This window comes from Nanorana parkeri, unplaced genomic scaffold (genome assembly GCF_000935625.1).
Source record: "Nanorana parkeri isolate BGI_ZX_2015 unplaced genomic scaffold, ASM93562v1 scaffold127, whole genome shotgun sequence".
NCBI lineage: Eukaryota > Metazoa > Chordata > Amphibia > Anura > Dicroglossidae > Nanorana > Nanorana parkeri.
The window spans coordinates 1,166,611-1,191,860 of record NW_017306395.1 but is presented as its reverse complement, the minus strand read 5'-3'; the positions used below and the strand labels follow the sequence as shown (position 1 = coordinate 1,191,860).

The 25,250-nt window shown below is 39.5% G+C and overlaps 1 protein-coding gene across 2 annotated transcripts in view; it reads left to right on the top strand.

Annotated features, from left to right (window-relative positions):
- The window catches only part of INPP5A (inositol polyphosphate-5-phosphatase A), a 337,691-nt gene extending 312,449 nt beyond the window's left edge, over positions 1 to 25,242 (top strand). The window contains exons 14-17 of one of the 2 annotated variants that reach the window (XM_018553704.1): positions 17,358 to 17,469; positions 21,229 to 21,297; positions 22,049 to 22,085; positions 24,339 to 25,242. In XM_018553704.1, coding sequence (XP_018409206.1) covers positions 17,358 to 17,469; positions 21,229 to 21,297; positions 22,049 to 22,085; positions 24,339 to 24,388 — 268 coding nt within the window. In that variant the 3' untranslated portion in view covers positions 24,389 to 25,242. Of the gene's footprint in view, positions 1 to 17,357; positions 17,470 to 21,228; positions 21,298 to 22,048; positions 22,137 to 24,338 lie in introns of both variants that reach the window. The other variant, XM_018553705.1, reaches the window with a different exon arrangement.
- Positions 25,243 to 25,250: the final 8 nt, after the last annotated feature.

Sequence of the window (25,250 nt, the reverse complement as noted above, 5' to 3'; positions counted from 1 at the left end):
CCCCAAAAAAAAGAAGAGAAAAAAAAATAAGTCCCCCTCCCCTGTGTACACACACATACTAACACAAACAGATGTCGGGCACACCTATGGACAAAAACATTAATTGCGCCAAATGTTAAGTATTGCTTGTTAACTCTAAATTGGTGAAATTTAAAGCCTTTTAAAGTATTATCCCCTGTAGACCATCTTTGGTACTGTAGATGGAGCTCGCAGTTTTGAACCTTTACATGTTTGGTGTCTATTTACTCAACTCAACCTCCATTTATATTTTACCAAATGATGGGTAATATATTGTTTATGTGCACTAAAGTTCACGTAAGTGTTTTTATATGAGAAAATTTGAATCTGATAAAAAGTTGCACTAACATCATGCAGCATAAAACGCACAGTCAGAATTCTGGGTTAATTCAGTGGTCATATCCAGGGAGAAAGAAAAGTAAAGTTTACACCCTCTTATATTTTTTTATGTTTTCTTTGTAATCTAATGGGTGTCATAGCAACACTATCCTTTCTGTGCAAAGCTAGTGCCTTCATCTTGCCAGAGGAAAGTACTTCCTGTCCACCATGAACAAACAGTATGCTCCATCCAGGCTAGCATGTAGGGCTGTACTGCTTACTAATCATGTAGGGGAAAGGAGGTGTGAATAGAAGACTGAAGGAATGGTGGTTATCCAATATACAGGTGGGCAATTGTTACCTTTATCTCCTCTCTCCATTAATTATGATAATTACTCCTGTCGCAGTAATATAGTAGAGATAGGAGCTGACTTTTCAACAGGTTCACACCCACATACAAGTTTACTCTTAGATAAGTCTGCAAACTCTGTAATCTGAACATTAATCATTTCCTTAAAGTGACCCATTCTTGTTTGCCATGGCATTAAACTGTCATGACTTTTACCAGCTGGATCTATATTCATCTGTGGTCGTGTTTTTTTTTCTTCTATTTCTTTTACTTTTTTTGGTCTGGATATTAGAGTATATGAGCGCGCATGTTTTGATCCTAGTAAAAAATATGGGCAAAAGTAAATAACTTTCTGCATGTTTCAGTTTTGCATTTTCTTTTTCTTTGTGTCTGTAAAATGGCTATAAAAATAGACAACTGAATTGGGTAGTGTCTGATTGTTTTCCACTTCACTCTAAATCACTTGTTTTGATACTACAAAATTTGTCACATATAGACTGACAGTATGAGAAAATGCAGACTGGTGTCTTCATTGCCTGTGATGCGGTATACTAAAGATGAGAAAATAGTATTTTTGTACTCAACATAAATTCCTTTTCATGGAGTTCAATGAAGGACACAGGAAGTGTTTAACCTTCTGGTTATACTGCCATCTACAGGAGGATTGGACATTGACCAACAGAAAATGGTAGGCCAGCCCTGGGATGACCCCTCCTACATGCAGCATGCCTCGGTTAGAAACCAAGCATTTCGAAGTGCATGATCATAAATACAGAGGGTGGGACCTATGTCCTTCAATGGACTCCAAGAAAAGGATGTTGCGGTGACCTACCAGTCTTTAACCTACGAAAAGCAGTCCAATTTGAGAGGTGTGCTATACAGTAGACAATGCTAACAGGCCCAAGAGTAAACAAAACTGGAGACTGCCTTGCAGCTCAGAGAGGAGTCTGAAGGACCTTGTGCACCGAATCTGGCATCAGATGAGGCCGAAACATCCACCAGTTAGAATTTGGAGATTGTGTGAACAGAAGACTAAGTGAGAGTCTTACAAATCTGGAAAACACTGGCTCGATGCCAAAAAGCCCAACAAGCACTCACAGGTCTAGTAGATAGCAAAGGGTGGAACCTGACCCATGAGACTATAAGTGTGAATGATGGTCTGTCTGAGCCACCTAGAGAAGAAAGTCCTGGGCCACAACAACACCTTCTACGTATGCAAAACCTCTGGTTCTCTACGAAATACAGAGAGAACCAGATTCAGATCCCACAGAGTCACCGGAGACTGAACAGACTGTGGTTTGTGTTCGAGGAGGGGGGCTACATTGGACACCCCCTGTACAAAGTTCTTAATGGAGTGAGAGGCCAACTGTATCAGAAACAAGATAGAACCTTTGATAGTGCTGAAAGTCAAATGCAGGATAATTTCCTAGGGTGAAACTCACACCAATTATCGTATGCCATTCATGTCCAATAGACCATGAGGGAAGTATCCTACCTAGCTTTAGGATCGTAAGGAACAGGATGTTTAGATATTCCCCTCTCCAAACCCCCCTCCCCCCGGTCTTGCAAGAAGGTTTAAGGAGAGAAAAGGCATAGATCACGGTTTACTGATCCCACTGAGCCACCAGAGCATCTACTGCTTTCATTAGATGGCCCCTGTACCTGGAGACAACCCTATCCAATTTGGTTTTGATGCTGGGGGCCAGGAGGTACACATCTGGCTCCCCCCACCTATGACCATTTCCCGGGTCCAGGTGCTGCTGGCTAAAGCCAGCCATACACTAATAATTTCTTCGTTCAACCTGCAGGCTGAACGAAGAAACTATAACAGATTCCTCCAACGCTTATGAGCGTTGAACGAGGGATCTTCCGCTGTCTTGATTGATTGTATTCTGATGGCGGCCACCGGAAACCAGAAAACCCGAACAGAGTTGGCAGCTGATTGGCTGCCTGCTCTGTTCGTTCAAAGATTTTCAGACTGGCTTCTATCAGCTGACAGTGGCACCCACTGTGCAAATTTTCGGCCGATTCATCAAGAACCGGCCTAAATTTGCATACTGTGTGGCTAGCTTAAGGTTGTAAAGTTAGTTCTGTCCAGGACAGAATCTACTTCTATTTTTCCAAGTAAGACTTCTGGCTCCTCTCTGACAGTTGATGTATGCCACTACCATGCCGTTGTCTGACTGAATCAAATGTAGATACTTTAAACGATAAGTCGGTTCCAGCAATGATTTTTGAAGGTTCAGGATCCACCCAAACAGCTATAACATACAAAACATAGGAAATGTTGATGTGCTGGAGAGATGGGGAGATGCAGTTGCACGTCCTTGATGTCCACAGAAGCCAGGAAGTCTCCCTGGTGAGGGAAAGTGAGGACAGACCTGGTAGATTCCATGTGGAATTGTTGTGCTTAAAAGAAGACAATTAGAGCTTTGCGAATCAAAATTAAGTGACTGTCCCATTTGGGAATAGTAAACCAGTTGGAGTAAACTCTTTAAAACCATTCTGATGCAGGACCTGGGGAAATGACAGCTTGGCCCAGATGATGATAAAGGGCTCAGTGGGGAGCTGCTAATCTGCGCTGTCAAAGGTAGGTTGGAGGTGAGGAACCGTGGAGAGAATAACTGTAGTTAAAACCTCAGCCGAAAGGAGAGAAACCAGCCAACATTGAGGGGCCTATTGAAAACAGAGAGCAGCATCTGTTTACCGCATGCTTCAGCACATACCTCTTATTACTACACACTGTACCTCCAGTGTGTTCTCTGCATAATTCTGGAGGTAACCTTTTTGGGTAGGAGGTTTCCTCCTCCCAGCACCACCCATCCTCCCATTAATTTGTATTAATGGGGCTTTTCTTGCTTAGAATCCTAAAGCAAGCAAAGCATATTTGTAAAGCATGCAGCCGTAATTTAAAAATGCGCCATAGGATTTTTTTTTTATTATTATTTTGTATGACCATTGTAAGGCAAAAATAGATTTTTTTGTAACTGTGGAACAATTTGCTTGGCACCAATGTATATACACAATCTATATGTAATTTTTGAATGTGATTATTGCTCTTCATTCGACAATGGGTGCTGACTCCCATTTCTGAATGTTTGATTTATTGTGCCAGTTGTCAATGAACTGCTTCTTGAATCAGCTGAAGAATGAAATCACCCACTTACCACACACATATGTTTACTGCATATATAGAATGGGTAATTAAAGAGATGACATTAGCCTGTTCACCCTCTACCACTATAGTTGTGTTGTTATTGCTCTAGTCTTATTTACTGTCCACTACTGAATTGTCTGCCTGACCTCTTTATGGCAGAACTGATTGTTAGCCAGGTCACTATGGTTTTAATGTAACATTCAGAAGTAGCAGCTGTTTACTATTACTCTATTTACAGTCCTGTGTTTGTCCACCTGATTTGCTGTGAATAAGATCTACAAGTCACTGCTACTTTGCTCACACATCCTTGCCTTTCATTCCTCTATTTAACCGTTTCTAAAGTGCAAACATATTTGAAATTTCTTTAGCAGATTTTACATTGTGTGACAAAGGTTTGCTTGCCACCAAATGGTAGAGTTGTATATATGCATGCAGATGCTTACCTGTCACAACTTGTGTTGAAGTGCGACCATTATTCCAGAGATGCATTTTATAATGAGCTGGATGTGTTAAAATAATATATTGGCAACCAGTTTAAAAGAGAAAATTTGCTTATTCATCCACTTATTGATAAATCCTGTGACTTGATTATGACACTTCATTATGACTTGATTCATACAACACTTTTTAAAGCTGTGTAGGTGGGAGTTCAATTCTTTGCAGCTCTCAAGGAAAATATGGCGAGTTTAATATCAAAAGACTTATTTGTGGCTGAGGAGACCAGCTCCATTATATCAGCCAGAAACTGTAATAGAGACATGAACAAAATGTTTCAGGCAGGGGTGCCCCTTGCTGTTTTGTGGGGTGGATGCTGCCAGTGCACATATGGGGGGAGAGAGTTGGTAGTGCTCTCTAACGGGGTTGGTGGCTCCTGCATCATCCGACTCCGGAGAGTGTTGCACCCAGCCCACTAAACTGGTTGCAAGGAGCTGGGCGGGATGCCAGCCAGAGTGTCTCGCTCAGCTCCTGACAACCAGTGACATCACTGGTTGCCAGCAGCTGGGCAGGACGCCAACCAGAGCATCCCAGGTTGCTGATGGGGAGATGTGTATGGCCCTTACACATCTCCCTGCCTGGCTCGTGGCAACGTGCGATGCTCTCTCTGGAAAGTGGGTGGGGGGGCACACTGCAAACATTCATTCATTCATTCATTCATGCAGGAGAGCGACTATGCGGCTCTGCCTGATGCATTTTGTCCAAGAACTTACAGTGATCATGTTTCTGAACGGCTCCAACTTCCTCAGCTCGGCTTCCCTAAACTTTCTGTCCACTACAAGATCACAAGGGACAGGGCATACAATGGCTCCATAGGACCCTGCAAAGGAAAGGAGCCACCTTAAAACAAGATTTTAGGGCCAGTGCTCTGGGGACCAGCTGATTCTGCGGGAACCTAAAACATTTAAACATCAAGGAGCAGCATCCAGTGCAAATGATTTAATCAGCATTTAAAATAGCTTAAAAATATCACTTTAAATCCTCTAAATACAATGAAAGTAGTATCTGGGCCTGATTCTTCAAGTTACAGTAACACTGATACTAAAATGATTTTGCTTGAGAGTTGCTACAGCTGCTTGATGTATCAGGCCTCTTTTGCTTACAGTTGCAGTACAGCTTAAATGCAACAAGGTACATAGGTCCCTGAGAGTGTTTGTGTCCCTGCATATCAAAGGTGTAAGATGGCACACTGGCAAAAAACAATTCTAGCCAAAATATTGTGCTTAAATGACAACGCAAGGGAGGGCACTTTAAATGTTTATTGTATTCGATCTTCATCAGAACCTTCCTCATAGAATGCTGACAATCCCATTAAAAGGTTTGTTTCTTGCATGGTCAAGGGTCTTCAGAAACAATGCATTGCGTAGGAACAGCTCCTGACATATTCAAATTGACATACCTTAGTTTAATTCATCTGGGCATATTTTCAATGTCACATAGTATAACTAAAGGGAAACTGTTTGTTTTTGTTTAGATTTGGATGAAGTAATGAAGGGTTATAACTTCTCAGGTTTTTATTGTTTGTGTCGCTGTTAGAGACATTCACTTTAATTGTCCTAATCACCAATGTCACCTAGAAGAAAAGTGGAAACAGAGGGGATATCTTCCAAATGGGACACTTGTTCCTGTGACAACAAAGAGGGGATTTCCCTTTCACTGGAAAAGTATCATCTCACTTCCTGTTGAGTCTGCAAGACAGGAATGGAAGGAAAATGTCCCTAACGAGGCAGATGGCAAATAAAAAAACGACAGCAGTTTTCCCCTCCCGAAATTAAAAAAATACCCAAATTAAAGTAAATGTCTCCAAATAAAAAAATAAGTTTTGGCTTTAGATTGACTTCTGAGCACTATGGGGGTACTTGCGAAGTGAGTATGTTTTATAAGGGAACAGTCACACATGCCGCATGTTATCCAGTCCCAGACATTGAACATATGGTTTGCAAAAGGCAATGTCAAGCTTCAGCCATAATTTTTACTAACTCATTGTTCATTATTTCTAATACCCGCCACATACTGATCATGCAGGCTAGTTTCCAAATGTGTTTTTTATGTGCATGTGTTAAAATAAATGCAGATAAAGATCTGATCCTCCCTTTCCCAGTCTGGGGTCCAGTCCACGAAGGGGACCTCCTCCCTGAAATGTATTCATGAGTGTGGTGATGTCACAGTGGGTGGAGTGTATCTATACCTTGGGCTGCTCTCTGGTTTTTAGTTACTGATAATTGGAGCTCCCTCTCCTATAATCTGTGCTAGCTACATGTGACTTTGTATCACACTGACAATATTAGATTGAGTTTTATTTTAATTCATATTTGGTCTACCTTTACATATATTTGTTTAATTTATGGGTTATATGTTATCATGCCATTACAATTATTGTGGGATTGAGCTATCTATTGCATTTTTGAGCACCTTGAAAATTACATGTCTGTGTATAGTGCAGAAAAATGCAGCATGTCTCAGAGGTTCAATAAAGTTTTGTTTTAAACTAGGGATGCACCGATACCAGTTTTTTAAGACCGAGTACTGATACTTTTGATCAAGTACTCGCAGGTACCAATTACCGATACTTTTTCTTAAAGGGACAGGTCAAATTTTTTCTAAAGCAAAACAAACTAATGCTTTAAGGTCACTTTCTGAATATTATGATTTATGAGATGACAAGGGAGCATGAAGCTGGCTTCCCGGCCAATCAGAATGCCAGGCGCTGCGTCATTACACGGCGCGTGGCTTCCGGATTTGCTTGCTTCCTGACCAATCGGGAAGCCGGGCAGTGCGTCATTGCACGCTACCCGGCTTCCTGATTGGCCGGGAAGTCGGCTCCATGCTCTCTCATCACAAGTGATGAGAGAGCATGGGGCCGTTTCCTGGCCAATCAGGAAACCGGGCAGCATGTAATGATGCGCTGCCTGGCTTCCTGATACAGGAAGTACTCGTGCTAGGTATCGGAGCATTTGGGCGAGTATGAGTACTCACCCAAATACTCGGTATCAGCACCGATACTGACACCAGTATTGGTGTATTCCTAAAAAAAACAGTAACTTGCATTGTAAAAACACAAGCACCACCCAGGCATGCTGAAGTGAACATACCCTTATATTAGTTGTATTCAATCATTTTAATTTGGTAATGAAAAATGACTATAATTAATTATTTTATACCTATAGTAATTGCTGTTTTATATCTGTTTAGTTTCCAGCTTTAAACTTGTGTAGACTTTCTTGAATCTTCAGTGGTCTCTGACTTTCCACAGACCTCTGTTTGCTGTTGCAGCTGACTTTGCAATGTGTTTTGTTCTGCTAAGCAATGGGACTCGAACACAGAGATCTGTTATATAGTACACAGGCCTCTTGTCCCCAAATATACTGAACCTTATTATTACTTATCATGTGTTTCTGTTGTGTATTGACTTAAATATGCAGCATGCTAGCATCATTAAAATGAACTAATGTATTTATTCCTGTATGTTTTCGCTTTGGCGCTTCAAAGAGTTGTGGATAGTTGCTTGGGAATATTGCAGAGTTGCCGAAATTGCTGTTTGTAATGGCCATGTTGCAGACAAATGCTGGAGCAAAAAGTGCAGCAACTGTGTACAGCATCCAGTCAGGTTTCATATCTTTACTTCCATCTTTGTCAGTCACCACACTTGTTTGGGGCATCTGAAATATGAAGTATCATTTCACTTTGCTACCAAACTCACAGCATGGAAAGACCTTCTTACCACATTCAAAAGGCTAACTTGCATGTTGCATTTAAAGAAAACGCGTAGTAAGAAAATACGTATGGTTACAAAGGGAGGTGCAATTTGGTACTTGTTGTATTTGTATTTGTTGACCTCTGGGAAAAGTAGAACCTATAAAACAAAAGTCTATTGAAAGTTTGCATTAATTATCTAAATACATCTTTAAATCTGACATTGGCAGCGCTGTCCACAGATCCCTAAAGTCAGTCCACTTCTGTGTAGTGGATGTTAGGCAGAGCCGCACATGCCTCTTCAATAATGTAATGCCTGGAGCCTTATCAAAGTAGTGGCGTGCATGGGCATTGTCACCTAGGGGAAATGCCTATATCTATATACTGAGACACTTTGGGGGGGGGGGGGGGGACGGGGGGCATTTTTTTATGCAGTGTGAAGGGCAAAGATGCCAAACTGTGCCTTCCTCTGTGATGTGTGCTCCCTATCGTCTTCTACAGCTGCGACCCCACTCCTAGCTGCCACTGCAACTTGTCCTAGCATCACTGTACCTCTCCAGAACAACTACTAGGGTTGCTTGTGGACCTGAAATTACAGAATTACATCACTGGACCTTCCTGCTCTGTGTTCTCTGCTGCTGCCAGTCTCCTTGCACTGATTATAATTAGCCAAAGGAAAACTGAAACCAGGGTAGCCATGTGTCGAAGAGAGCACAGTTGCCCCTAACATTGTCCTGGCCCAGGCAATAAAATATTGTCAGATTCTAAACAAGCAATAAAGGAGCTTAAAAACAATCCCTTACTGACCTCATCCTCAAAGATCATACCAGAGAAGTTGAAGTCTGTTTTTAAATACATTTCTAGCTTAAAGCACCAACTGTTTACCTTTTGAAAGTGGCAAAACGGCCAAATCCCTGGTGCCAAAGAAAATAGGGGGTGGTTAATTTTAGTGCTGCTTTTGTGAACTTTGTAGATGAATTTCTGGCCAGTGCCTGCAGCTACAGAGGTTAGTGAGGGCTTGCTTTATAGTTCTTTTGCTGCATGTTAGAAATATGTAAATATTTTAATGTCCATAGTCTGAGCACAAAAGTCCAAGTATCCCATCACACTCCTGTCTGGAAAATGCCCATGCAGCAGGGCGGGTGCAGCAGCAACAACAGATGCCTCCGCCAAAAACGTACAAAATAATATAGTCACCGGCACTCCAAGTATTCAAGTCAATATGTTTATTGACCCAAGTGAAAACACCTCTAGCAAAGTTTCGGGAGCGGCCCCTTCCTCAGGCAAACAGAGTTTGCCTGAGGAAGGGGCCGCACGCATGGTCCCAAAATGTTGCTAGAGGTGTTTTTACTTGGGTCAATCAACGTATTGACTTGAATACTTGGAGTGCCGGTGACTATATTATTTTGCATAGTCTGAGCACAGGTGTACATTACCATGTTTTTATTTACGTTTAAAAAAAAGAATTGACAAATTTATGAAAGCTCTAACACAAACCGTTCTACCATCATGAATCTGACATCTACATGTTGCCTATAACTGTACCCCCTTTGAGGATATTGCACACTTTTGCAAGTTAAATAAAGTGACTTCATGTGTGATAATGGAACATCTTATCACCTGTAAGACTTGATCATAGTGAAGAGAGTTAAAGTGATCATTTAACAAAAGCATATATTACAGTACTGTATTTTTCACCATCCAAACACACCAAGAGAGACATTTATCCTGGAAATTCTTTCATAGACCAGTTGATACATTGAGAGTTTCTGTTGCAGTCAGGTAGCAAACTGAATTCTCATAATACGTTTGAGAATGAGCCTTGTAAGGTTTGATGAGGCGGAAAAGGTACTGATAACAATAAATTGTTACAGTACAACTCAATACAGTGCTCTTGGCATCTTGCCATAGCTAATGCCTTTTTAATGTTGCTAGAGCTTGTAAACCCATTTAGAAGAATCCTGTTGTATTATCGCACCAAGCAGGGTGGTAAATAAGTTTCTACTGAAGCGTCAAGCCATTTCTTTCCATTATATCTCACATGCCGACTGAATGTGTTTGCACATTTCATTCCAGTATTAAGAAAATCCATTCCCACTAATCTACCTGGATCTACATTTTAAAGCTGTAGACATAAGTATAAAGAACCTAATTATTTAAATGAAAACTATAATCTATTCTCGAATAGGCTTTGTAATCTAGAAAGTATCTGTGAATCAGAAAACACATAATGAAACATTTCTGAAAGTTTAATATCCATGAAAAGTGACTAGGTCATTTTATTCTGTTTGCAAAGGAGCAATAAACTTGACTTTGTGTCAAAAAGATACCAATACAATTAATATGAAAATACAATAATTATAGGTGCACAGAACATAAGATCTATATTTATGTAGCCATTTTTGTGCAAATTAAGCTTAAAGGGCAGTGTTCCTGAATAGAACTGCCGGCCAGACAATCATCTGTTTATTGGAAGAAATATCCCTGTTGTACCACCTTTTTATATTGGAAACATTTAGCCATTTTAACCCCCTAGTGACCAAGGCCTTTTTTTTTTGTTTTATGAACCCATGTTATAATACACATTTTAGGCCTGAAAACTACGTAAAACCACCAGACATTTTGAAAGCCAAGACCCTGTAGAATATAATGGTAGCAGTTGCAAATTTTTTATTTTGCACGATATTAGCGCAATGTATTCCCAAACCCAAACATTTTGTGAAAAATGCACTTAAATGCCCCAAAACACAAAATACCCATTTTTTTTAAATAAAATATGAGGTTACAATGAGTAAATAGATACCCAACATGCCCAGGTAAAAAATTGTGTGCGTCCGTGAAACTGAGACAAAATTCAGTACCCTAAAAAGTCCATAGACGATGCTTTAAAAGCCCTCACAGGTCATCACTTTTTAGAGATACGCATAAATATTGGCACTAGAATTATTGCTCGCACTCCGGCGTGCGTGGCAACGTGTAGCGCGATCGTCGTTTTCATGCGTAGGTGCACCCAACACGTGTTTACGTGAAGACGCATGTGGGGGTGGGGGACTTTACAAAAAAATATTATTTTTACATTTATTTCATTTAATCATTTTAAAAACTTTGTTTTTTTAGGTTTTTTTAACTTTAATTGCTATCACATAGTGGCACTTATAAGCCCCCCATGTAATAGCAGATTGGTGGCGACAGGAACTCTTTAAGGTAATGCTGGGGGTCCAAAAGACCCCTAGCATAACTTTTACACTTGAAATAAGCTATTGAAGTGCAGATATCACTTTTATAGCTTATTATTGAGCTTCTGGAACCCAGCACTGACAGCTATGGGAACAGAAGTGATTTAATCTGCATCGCTCCCGTTTCCATAGTACGGGGAGGAGATCAATGAACAGACGTTCGCCGTTCTCCTCCCCAGCTTCCCTCCGACAAACAAGAAGCCGGGCCCGTAGCAGGGGCAGCGGAGCCCGGGAAACTCGGAGGGGGGGCGGCCCATTTACCGGCCCTGAGAAGCAATCTGGCGACAGCTGAGTCGCCTGATCGCTTTTATTGTTAAGCCGACAGCAGGGGAGGAGAGAGGCTGGAGGGAGCACATTGTCAGCCGGCTGGATCTGAGGTTGAGGTGAGTATAACCTTTTTTATTTTAGTCCTTAGATGAAAATGAGCAGTTAACCCTTGCAGTGCAGGGGTTGCCCCACTGCATGGGTTAATACATTTTCCCAGAGTGTCTCTTTAAGCTTTGGAAACATGGACTTATTTGTACATAAAACTTTCGTACAGAAAGAAAAGTCATGTGTTTAATGGTCCTATATATGATAAGTAACGTATATTTATACTTTTTGAGGGTTTAACTGAAGTAAGATTAAAAAAAGAACCAACTAATAATACCACAGTAATGCCTGGTAGAACATAAATGTCACTTTAGGATTGGCTGCTCTGTGGTCCAGTTTTTCAGGCCTGCCTCTTTAGTGCCGTTTGGATACAGAGAGACAAAGTCTGGGATTTGCTGTATATATGTCGGCCAGCATCGCACAACACACTACAGTTGGCCATATGCCAGTAGAATTTTGTAAGGAAACAAAATGTTTTTGGAACATTCTTTTGATCTTCTAATAGGTAATGGGGTCAAATTGATGATCGTTTTTGACAGTACTGATGAAAAATTTAAAAGGAGCAGGTTAGAAAATGTTCCTCAAATGAAATTAACTTGAACCGTGAATGTGGTTTTACTTTAGGAAACTCCATTCATTCCAAAATGCAATTTTAAAATCAACCGAAATTTCGACTGCCATTTGTTAAGTCTCTTGTAGCATTATTGAATGGTCTGACAAGAATTTTCATATCGATTGTCTTCATTCTACCAGTGTATGGCCATTTTACCTCTCTGTATCCCAGCTGAATGCTAAGGACAGCAAAGGCGGAAGATGCCGTGTGAGTCTGGGCACCACAAGCCTGCTGATATTAAACTGGCATTTTATGTTATTTGCATATGCTTTCCATTCATCTTTGAGCATATGACCGATTTTAAAACCCCAAAATGAGTTAACATTTCAATCTTTAGGAATCCTATTTATACAAATTAATTTTGAATGTTTTATTCTTTGTTAAACTGATTAAAATTGCATGGTTAATCTGTCTAAAAGAAAAACAGAAATTGTGATATAAATAAAGACTGTTGATCATCCTCCTCCAAGCAGGAAGATCAGAGCATACTTTCTTCTAAAGTGCAGCAGTAGTGGTGCACTACTGGAGAAAGGCACCTTTCTTTGCAGAGTTGTATTTATGTTCAGCTCCCTCATATTTGTAAAAAATCAATCGCTGTGTACCGATGCTAATCTGAATGTATGCTGGCAGCCTATGTTTTAAAATTTACATGAGGCTGGTGGTATCCTCACCTACCACTCTCCACTGCATCATGCTGGTAGCACAATTAAGAGCAATATCAGGGAAGCTTCTTTAAAATGAGAACAGAGTTTTTCTTTTTTTTTTCCCCCCTTTTCCCCCCCTGTGATATGTGCCCAATTGTTGGAGGTATTTAGATCTCAGTTTTCTTTTAAAGAGAGTGCAGTTTTTAAATTATAGCAGGATTATAGAGCCAGTTTAGATGAGAATAGTGTTTGGCCAAGTTCTGCTAAAAGATAGTTAAAAAAATATGTAGCTTAGTGTCGGAACGTTACGTAAAAAATATCCTAGGGATATTCATCCAAATATAAGAGAGTTGTTGGAAATAAAGTGAGTTAGCAACTGTGAAACATCATTAATTGTTTTTCCGCCTTAAAGCTTGTAGACTTTATAAATCTTCTAACTGACTTACAACCCCAATTCCAAAAACCTTGGGACGCTGTGTAAAATCTACATAAAAACGGAATGCAATGATTTGCAAATCTCATAAACCAAAATGTTATTCACAATAGCAAAAAGAAAACATCAAATGTTTAAACTGAGAAAATGTTAAGAAAAAGCATTTTACGAAAATAAATAAGGTAATTTGCAACATTCAAGTTGCGACAGGGCCAGGGTGCACCCTCCACTCTTCTTTTAACAACACTCTGTAAATGTGTGGCAACTGAGGAGACCAGTTCCTGGAGTTTTGGGAGAGGATTATTGTCCCATTCTTGCCTGATATAGGATTCTAACTGCTTAACAGTCCTGGGTCTTCTTTGTTGTATTTTTTGTTTCAAGATTTGCCAAATATTTTCAATTGGTGAAAAGTCTGGGCTACAAGCAGGCCAGTTAGGCACCCGGACTCTTCTACCTCGAAGCCATGCTTTTTCCATAGGTGCAGTATGTTGTTTAGCTTTGTCCTGCTGAAATATACAAGGCCTTCCCTGAAAAAGACGTTGTCTGGATGGGAGCATATGTTGCTCTAAAACCTGGGTATATCTTGCAGATTTGGTGATGCCTTTCCAGATGTGCAAGCTGCCCATTCCATACACTATAAAGCACCCCAATACCATCAGAGATGTAGGCTTTTGAACTGAGCGCTGCGACAGACCATTTTTAAATAGGATTTGTCCCAGAGAAGACGGCAGCGTTTCTGGATCATGTTCAGATATGGCTTCTTTGCATGATAAGGCTTTAACCTGCATTGTTGGATGGCACGGTGATCTGTGTTCATAGACAGTGATTTTTGGAAGTATTCCTGAGCCCATGCAGTGATGTCCATCACAGAATCATGACTGTTTTTAATGCAGTGCCGTCTAAGGGCCTGAAGATCACGGGAATCCAATATTGTGTTTTGGCCTTGTCCATTGCGCACAGAGATTTCTCCAGATTCTCTGAATCTTTTGATGATACGATGTACTGTAGATTATATATTTAATGTCTTTGCAATTTTATGTTGAACATTATTCTAAAATTTTTGACAATTTTTAGACGCAGCTTTTCACAGATTGGTGAACCTCTGCCCATTTTTACTTCTGAGACACTCTGACTCTATAGGATGCTCTTTTTATACCCAGTCATGTTACTGACCTGTTACCAATTAACCTAATTAGTTTTAAAATGTTCTTCCTTGTTAGTACCACTTACTTTGCCAGATTTGTGTTGCCCTGTCCATACTTTGAGACATGTTGCTGCCATCAATTTCAAAATGACAAAATAATTTTTTTTTAATTGGTATATTTTCTCAGTTTAAGCATTTGATATGTTTTCTTTTTCCTATTGTGAATAAAATCTGGGTTTATGAGATTTGCAAATCATTGCATTCTGTTTTTATGTAGATTTTACATAGCGTCCCAACTTTTTTGGAATTGGGGTTGTATATACATTGGGCCATACAGATATGGTGGCTATTGTACTGTTGAATCTCTATAGTTTTTATTGCTTAGGTGTAAATTGTAGTGCTCTAAAATAATTACAATTAGTTTGTTTTATCAGATGCAAACATGTCAGGGAGGATAATAAATGGCCTCCATTCAAAAGACATTAGATAACCCATTTTTCAATTTTATTTTTTTGCATTGTAAATCAGCTGAGAAATAACCGATCATTTGTCAATACTACTAAACCAGTCCTTTAATTCTCCAGGGACATACAGCTCAATACCTAATCTAGTCTAATTGAATAGTGTACACTGTAATAGTTAACACACATTTAGTCATTGTAAAGGATCTGCCAATGTTGCAGGTAAATAGGTCTATGTGATGTCTTTAGCACAAATACGGCAGATTATCTGCAGTAAATAGACTCTTTATATACTGATCTCTAACCTGATGCTTTGTATTGTTATATTTATCTATGTATGTGAAATCATAGCATGGCTTCTTTTATGTTCCATCTCTGTTAAACATTAACATCATTAAGCTATATGTGCATTTCAGATGGGTAAATTACCTAACTCCAATGCAATTTAAGAACATCTGCTAACTTTTACGTGGGAAAATGCTTATGGCACCACATACATATGCCTTCCAAACGTTCAGGAGTTATAATCTTACCTATAGACATTAGGAAAAAATTTGCAATTTCAAGTTCCTCTTGAATTGTGCGAACAATTTTATTTATTTTTTTTCTCTTTCTATCGCAGATTTATTTAAATTTTTTTAACATGTCTGTCTTTCCATCTTAAAGTTTTGCAGGAGTTAAATCTTAAAAATGCATTCAAGGTCCCTAAAAAAAATATATCTTATTTGTGTATCACTCGGATGTAGATCCTTAAATCATCTCTGAATTGGTGCCGACACTGTCCTTCCTTCTGGAGGGTGACTACTTTTGTTCCTCATGGTCCCTGTGTGTGTTGTAAAGTAGCCACCACTCCAAGCTCTCTCCTGTGATCGACTACAATCTCAGTACAAATTAGCAAACTAAATGTAAGGTTGTGGTCCATCGTGGGAGCGAGCTTGGAGTGGTGGCTACTTTCCAACACAAATATATGAAAAAATGGAATAAGAGTTTTTAAGGCACCAAATCACATAATTGATCAGGTTAAATAGTTTTATTCCAAAGTTTTAAAAAAAACAAAAAATTAAAAAGTTTTACAAAAATGTCTGTTACAAATTCTTGTGATTCATATATTTATATAAATCAACTACCACCACCCGGGTTCCAAGATGTAAGGAGGACAAAATCATATTTCACAAAAACAGCCCAATGTTGTCATGGAGTCTAAACTCTCAAATCTAGTGATTCCTTAATTGGGGGTGGGATCACTACATTTGAAAGTTTAGACTCTATGACAACATAGGGTTGTTTTTGTGATATACGATTTCTTCCTCATTTTATCTTGGGACCCTGGAGGTGGTAGCTGATTTATATAAATATATGGATCACAAGCAATTGTAACAGACATTATTGTAAAACTTTTTAATGTTTTTTTTTAACTTTGGAATAAAACTATTTAAACTTAGTTGTGTGATTTGGTGTCTTAAAAATCCTTCTGCCATTTTTGTATATATTTACAATTTTGTGGTGTGGCACCATTGGACAGAGGTATCACCAATGCACTGTAGTAATACTTGACAACACAAACGGGGATCATTGGCAACTAAAGTAGCCCCCCTCCAGAAGGAAGGACAGTGTCAGCACCAATTCAGAGATGATTTGAGGCTGTACAGCCGAGTGATACACAAATATGATAAATTTTTGTTAATAGTTAAGTTACTTGAATGTATTTTTAAGATTTAAGTCTAGTGTTTAGTGTCACTTTACATGTAATATGTGATTACTTCTTTATGTTAATGTTTTTCTGTACTTAATAGCAAAGGCCAAAACTTTATTCTGTGTTTAATGTGTACCCTTTACCAATTGACTTTCCTGTTATTTTTATTGTGATGCCATGTGATATCTTAATAGCAAGCTGAACTGTATGTTGCTCAATAGCAAACCTGATCTAGGTTGGAACTCTGCACTAGCGGACGAGTTTGTTGATCTTGAATTGTAAATGTGTAAAAACCAATTCAGGCTTGGGGGAAGAGGAGATGCAGTTGCCCATAGCAACCCACTAGAGTTCTTTTTTTTTTTCCAGTAAGTAATAAAACTTGATTGGTGACCTTTAGGCAGCTGCTCCTTCTCTTTTACTCCAGATTTTCTTACCATCTTTGTCTACCTCATTCCCATAGTATGCAACATAAAAAAAACACGTATAATGTTGCTACATATTACCTTCTGATTCCTGAGGTGTACATCATTTGTTTCTCTTTTTCTGTACTGATAAATACAGACTACTCAAAAACAACGCAAAAGACCAGAGCAGATCTCTAGGTTTGTCTGAGTCATGCTGTTTAAAAACATTGTTGTCCATTTAGTCAGATGTCTGTGTTGTTCAGCACACTGAGCACCTCTGACAAGTAGACAGCAGAGCCTGACATGTTTGTATTGACTCTTTCCTAGTTATCCATACAGTGAAGACAGCAGTCAGGGGAAGCAATACATGAATACACGATGTCCAGCATGGTGCGATCGAATTCTAATGTCACACTCTGCTAAAGAACTTCTTTTAAAGGTAAGACTCCACTGGGAATAAGGCTAAATCTTAGGAGATCCTCATTCTAATGATTGTGTAATGCAGTATGTAAGCATTTCTCATCTTAATCCTCACCGCCACATAGGAATTTCAAAATTTTTAAGTTTCTATCTACCCAGAAGTCTAGGTAGATGCTGATGAGCCTAATATCTCAGCATCTTCTTATTGCTCTTGCTTTTTCTACTTGTGAGATAGGTGCGACTGAATCCTTAAGCCCACTGTTCTTTTTCAGCTGTTATCTGGAGGGGGGCAAATCTCTGTCTAGAGTTTTAAAACATTTTGCATTAAATTGAATGCAGTGGGGGAATAAGACTCCTCCAGGAAAACCAACCAGGATGAATAAAACGCCATTGTGGAGGTTGGTTTGGGGTAGCTGCCTAAGCCAAGGACTCTGGTGGGATAATATCAGTGACCTGATGGTCTTAAGCCAATGAGCAATTCAGCACTCCCAGGGCTGTTGCTCACCAAATGCATAAACATACAGTACCCAACCCCATACCCAGACTCTTATGCACACAGATAAGTAACTCTGCCATGAAGATGCTTATAGCATCTTATAGACCCAGAAGCATCAATCTGTCTGTATTTCTACAAGAAACTCACAATACTTAGGCACAGTGTGTCCTTTAAAAAAGTGCAGGTCTGGGGTTTTCCAGCCTAATGCAGCACATCTAAGCATAGCGATGTTGTACTGTCTGAAATATTTCCCTGGTTTAACTCCCAAGTATATGCAAATACTATCAAAATTAGAACCAGAATGTACTATTAATCGCAACACCCACTTTTCCACTTGGAATGTGTTTACTGTAGAGTCTTGTTAATCCATTTAATAGTCTCTATATCCTCTCTGCATTCAGTCCTGCGGTTGAATTTAGTCACAAATGTCCAAAAGCGGACAGGGCAAAAATGGCAGAAAACATTATTGAACAGGCAAAGAGAATTGGTATTGGGTGCTGCTCAATGTAGGTTCAGGTCCCATAGAGATGAGATGTGATCTCCATGCAGGAAAAGCTCCCAAAATGGAAATGTTCATGTTGCTTTTGTTAGCTTAGCACAGCTCACACAAACTTTAATTATGAACACTTTATCCTTTCATTCATGTTGTCATCTTGGCGCTCAAGCTGTGGTGAAAGTACAAATTCCATAATTCCTCTAGGCATGATGCCTGTGGCTGTCGGAGCCTTGCGATGCCTTTTGGGACTTGTAGTTCCCCAGCACCTTAAGTGCTGAAGTTGCCAACCCATGGTCTATGTGCCGACCTGGCAAATTTGCCTAATTAGAGAGCCGCCTCTGGTCGCGTGCCAGCTGTCAAGGTCTCGCCTGCCAGGCTGGGCACGCGTGCCGGGGGTTGCTGACCCCTGGTCTAGGGTCACAACAGAAATGTACAGGTGAAACTCGAATAATTAGAATATCGTACAAAAGTAATTGCAGTAAGTGCTGCAAAAGGGGCCCAAACCAAGTACTGAGTACATATGCATGCTTGTACTTTTCAGAGGTCCGATATTGTTCTATGTACAATCCTTGTTTTATTGATTGCATGTAATAATCTACTTTTGTGAGGTTGTGGGTTTTGGGTTCTTGGGGTTTTCATGAGCTGTAAGCCATAATCATCACAATTATGACAAATCACGGCTTGAATTATCTTGCTTTGCATGTAATGAGTCTATCTCATATATTAGTTTCACCTTTTAAGTTGCATTAGTGAAATAAATGAACTTTGCACGATATTCTAATTATTCGAGTTTCACCTGTATGTGTTAATGCCCATGGGTTAATGTGTGTTGCTTTCAGGATTTCCTTCAGACAATTTGAGTGGCAAATGCATGTCAAAGTGCCCATAATGCAGCATACAGGATGTCCTTTTTTTTTTTTTTTTCTACAATGCACTGCAATTACACTGGTTTTAATAGGGCCTGTTATAAACAATAGGTGCCATTAACTAAAAGTGGAGCAGCTGCACACAGTAACCAATCAGCTTCCATCTTCAGCATGTTCCGTTAAGCATTGAAAATAAAAGCTAAAAGCTGATTGGTTGCTATACACAGCTGCTTCACTTTTTGTCTCATCCAGTGTTAGTAAATGTATCTTAATGTATTTGAAAATGCATCAAATGCTTGATAATATGCATGGTGTGAATAAGCCCTTAGTATATGCTTTGCAGCTCATTACAGAGAGACCCTGAGATATTTTTTTTTCCCAGGCCTAAGTGCTGATCCAGCTAGATTTCATATAAAAAGAAAAAAAAAGCAAAGATTGTATCTGCGGCACACTTTCCTGTCTTCTCTTGGAAAATGGATGATGCTTACAAATTAGCACACAGCATGCCGAGCTTCTCACACTAGGCGTTACAGATTGTACAGACATGGGGCTGTAAGCCGCTTTCATGCAACACCATCTATCATGCCATGCTCGGTTACCTCACCATCATGTTATTTTATGCTTCCTGAGCCCTAAAACACCAAAGGTTGCCCACCGCTTCCAAGGCACGTTGACGCCTGATAGCATGCAGTAATGAATGCTCAGTGGAGTGTGGACTGTTCCTGCTTGTGCAGTGCTGTAATTTGTTTATCTGTCTAAAGATTATACAGTTGGAAATCCACAATTTTATGCTGCCTTTCTAAATTATCAAGTCTCTTTTTGATGAATGCTTTCCCACTTGCAAAGGAAGTGCCATTATGATCTTGAGATATTGGAAAGTGCTCATGCATACAATGCAGAAGGTTATGTTTTTCTTATGCAATTTTGGCAGACAACCATAATATAAAGTAAATCTGACCTTAAACCTGCCTAATGCATTAACATAATTTAGTTATTACTCCAAACAGTGATGTATATATTACACACTTATTCATTCAGACTTGACTGATTACAGGGAGAAGTCCTTGACGATGTTTAATAATCATTGACATGTCATCACTTGATGTTTGTTGAGGTCGTCATAATGGGAGTCTGACAGATTTTGTGTATTAGAGTTATGTTTCGGTTGCAGATTTCTGCCATAGGATTTTAAAAAAAACAATTTGCTTGGATAGAAGGGTATGAGAGTGGAAAAGTGTTATAGAAACTCCACAAATACTGATATGAATTAGCGCATAAGTAGCCATATACAATACAAATAGTCTATTCCAAGTCTATTCTATTATGCGTCCAGTTGTGCAAGAAAATAAAATTGTGCCCACAGTCTCAGCCTATTTATGCAACAACATCCAGCCTTGAAACTCCTGAATAACATAGAGGGAGGGCACTCACAGGATCTATAAGACAAAGGTGCAGAAGTGCATCGGCATAGTGTAGCAAAATACATTTTAATAAAAGTTTGTGAATAAAATCAGATGCACCCACAAGTGTGTGAAAGCCCAAAACACCATACATGGAGGAAGGTATCTCTGCCTTCTTGGGTGCCTTATGGGGGGGTAAGCCATTGGGGTGAGATCAAGGATGCTGGGACCAAAGAATGCACTTGTGTGAACACACAGATCTTAAGCTGCTGAGGGTTTCAGTCTCTCTCTAATCCTGGCCACTTCCATTTCATCCAATGTTACATTTCTCACAATGCTGCTGTAACCAGGGACACATTTCAGAGAAGTATCTTCCCCTTCATCAGCCTGATCTTTAATTTAATAAATGCTGGAAATTTAAATAGAAACTTTAATAGTATGTTTTATTTGTTTGTTTGCTGGGATATACAGAAGATTCTCTACCTAATTTAAAAATGATTTCATGCATGTTTTTTTGCAGTCTGAAAATGATGAAAGAATAGTGATGTATGACAGCATTGGGCCAAATATCTGTATGGGGGACCACAAGGTAGTGTATGCTTGTCTTCTTTTTTTTTCTTTTTTTTTTATAAATTGTTCCTTAGTATAGAAAAATACAGTTGTGTGTGTATATATACTGCTCAGGTTTGACCTTTTTTTTTTATTATTATTATTTTTATGTTAGATTCCTGACTATCTCAGGTCTCCATAGTTTGAGTCACTGGCTAGGAATAAGCATGCAACAAGCGCATTCAGCGTAATGTCAGAATTCATAATTTGCATACTTTTACTGGTCAGTGACTCAGTCTATTGAAGTTGAAATCCCCACAACAGAAATACAGACTTCAATCAAATGAAGATAAAGTGTTTTTTATTGCTGGTTTAATCCCCGTTGAGTAGATTTCTCCTCATTCCCTGTCCCTGTTGAACAAATCGGGAAGTGAGGAAATATTTCCACCATGGACAAAGGCATCAATGAAAACCTGAGAGGCCCGAAGCATTTATTTATGTATTGCAGGTATTTATGTAGAGCCATCGATTTACACAGCGCTTTATGTACAATTCATATGGGTTCTAAAAATGTTTAGATTTGCAGTTTATATTAAGGATGATAGACAACCTGACAGTAGCACTATAGAGACCGATGTCCGAGCACCTTGTAACTGTTTCTATTGACAACAGCTGTAATGAAGACTTTTCTGCACCTGGATGTAAAATCCCCTTTTATTATCTTATGATCTTGTATTATCAGATTGTAGATTAATGACTGACAAAGATTTACATCTCTCTTTTCTGTACAGCCTGTCTTCCTGTCCTTCCGATTAGCTGCTGGGGCAGGTAAAGCTAATGCACATGTGCACAAGTGTTGTATCGTGCAGTGATGTGGTGGTAAATATCCTTTCTTTTCTTTATTTTAAAATATCTACAGTCCTTGTTTTTTTTTTTTATTAAAGTAAACTGTGGAAAAATGGGTATTATAAATGTAGGCACCCTAAGATCAAGTACATACTGTAAGCTCTGCAACATGCCCCTTTTAGGAGATCCTGCAACATTGCATTATAGAATATAGGCTGCAGGATTTCATATGTTCTCATTACCAGGAAAACCAGTTGGCACATTTACCCTTAGTAAATTTCACACATTCAGTGCGTTCAGGGCATGGTTCTGTGGCATGAACACACTCGATTGCATATTTAAAGCCTCCCTGCGTTCTGGGGCAGGAGGGGAGCGGTGATGCCTTTCATGTCAATGGCACCGCAAACGCACCTCCCGCCTGCAGTGCAATCGCCCGCACCGGTACGCGTGGTACAGCAATGCCCTGCATTCTGGTGTGATCAAAAAAAATTGCGCCTCTCTCTGGGTCAACCTGGAAGCATATGAGTCATTCTGTTTACAATGACACTACACTAACCAGTTATAAAACATCTGTAAAGGTCTGGGAACAGTGTTTAGTACTGATTAGGATCAGACCCCAGTTGCGTTTACAATCTATTTTCCCTCAGTAGCATTAAACCATTCTAACTACTGTATGTCCCTTATCTCACCTCTCTTTAGCCTTATTTTGGTACATTCAGATTAAGCAGTTATTCTCCAGAGGCCTTCAATTAAGGAGGTCATTATAACCCTGATAACCTTTCTTTATTCTACTCTGATCTCTGCTCTGGTCTCTGGTGATATTTTCTATCATGGGAGGCTGAATTTGGTACCTAACTGGATCTAGGGGATTTGAAGTAAATATAGGACTACACCTTTTCGGGATACCATATGCAATGAAAGCAAACTACAAGCTCCTATTCCTGGCAGGGAAAAAAAAATCAGTCTGAGTCTCTATTAAATAGAAACCAGTGAGCTATACTGAAACACAGTTCAGACTACTTGACCAAAGGAAAGGCAGCTGTTAAACAATGTCTTGATTAAGGTGTGGAAGTTGATACTGCTGAGTAATCAAGCAGAAAATGTAATGGCAAAAGACAAACTCCAAATTATAGACACAGTTAAGACTTTCTAAAGGTCTGGATGCTCATGATTTTTTTTTTTCCCCTGCAATATTGAAGGGAGTGTTTTCTTGAAAGCATCTTTCCCTGTGCAGCAGTACTCCTTCTTTTCCCTTGATCAAGCTTGCAAAGTTGCATTTCTTAGAATGGCCTCCTTCTCCATTCCAGCTATTGGTGATGTTGCCAGTGGGCGTTGTTAGTGGTGCAGTTCTGATCTCCACAACTCCCAGTAATACTATCTTGTCCCCACTAGTAACCTACTACAATACACATTAACACAATGTGTGTGGAAAAGTGTGGACTGCTACCCTCTGCCCACAGACCGTGTTGACTCACATTCTTAGGGGGCTGGAATGGTCCCATGACAGCAACTTTCCGGGAGAATTATATGTATTTTTAGAGTTTAAAAAAAATGACTAAATATTGTCCAGGGGCACGTCGGGGACATTAATTATTTGGATAATAGAAGGTCATCTTTAATTATAAAAAGGAAGTAAACACAGGGTATCTATTGACTGTTTAGCTTTTGAAGTATTGTCAATTGAATCTATGTATCCTTTCAACTTTTGAAACTTACTGTTACTCTTAAAAATGTTCAGAATTTAGAGAAATGGGTGCATATCAATTTCATGGGGCTGTTGTGAAGCGCTTACTATTTTTATACTAGCACCTTATGATGGTGCCTACATCTATATAACTTTTGTCTCATCAAGTTTACTTTAACCCTTTCGTAGCCAGAGTTCTTGGAGCTTAAATGCCAAGACCAAGTTTAGCAGCGTTGGTGTGCATCAGTTAACCTTCCAACAACTCTGACTACTTTTTTTGTTTGACAGGAAGTCTGAGAACTAGGAAAACATGCAGTTGCACATTCCAAGTTCTCTGCTAATGGGTTGAATAACTTTCTCACAGCAGGGGGCATTTTACATTTGGACTTAAAAAGTTGTATTGTGGTCACGAAGGGGTTATTAACATTGCATGTTTTTACTTTTTGTTTTGCTGTGCATATTTTGGTGTTTTCCTTTAGCTGTAATACAATTCCTTTTTTTCCTTTGTCTCTGATACTTAACTTTAATAAAAACTTTTGCCTATTCACCAGGGAAAAGATGCCAGCCAAGTGAAAAGATCTATCGAGAGACCACGCTGTGAGGATGTCCACCTGCAGTATATCAAATGCCTCCATTTTAGAGCCGCACCGATAAATTCTGGTCCTCACAGCCCATTTTGTACATTATGGATCATCAAATAGGCTTCATCTTCCCAAAATCTCACATACCTCACTTTCCTGTACGGTTGTAGAGCATCCAGTAGAAACATGGATACTTGTATATATTTTTTACATCACTGTTGTGTTGCCAAAACGCTAGCAGACCATATATATCATAAAATGTTCCAGTTTTGTCTTACAAAGACATAGGACACAACTGTAGACACGCTCATGGGGAGGTTTCCCTGCACAGCATCTCTGTGGGGGGGGGTTTATCAGCCTCTGAGATCATCCACAGTTCTGCTGTCCACCTCCAGCATTTCAAGGTTGTCCCCTACACTGTTGGAGGAAGTGTTTTTTTGTTGTTGTTTTTTCCAGCGCTGCCCACTACAAGCTGATGGAACTCAACCAGGAGCCTCTCAATAATCTACTCACTTTTTTTCCTGCATTTTTTCTTAAAGACTGAAACTCTAATGCAGTTGTAAAGGCACGAAGCCTGATGCAACATGGGGGAAGTTTACTATTAGCATTCAAGATATTGATGGTTTTTAATGTGTTTTTCATTGTTGACCGAGGCCTGTATCCCTAACGTTAGGCTAGGTAGGGGGTGTAGCCACTAAAGTGCAATAATCATGATCATCTTTCAGTGACCATTCAGATCAATAGTCATTACTGAACGTCAATGGCTAGCACACGCTAGATAGAAAACCCCGGTCCTTACCCCCTCTCCCCCCCATTTTTAGTGTTTTAAAAGGATTTACTACACTGCCATTTAACATGGTTTGTTTGTGTATTTCAAGTCGT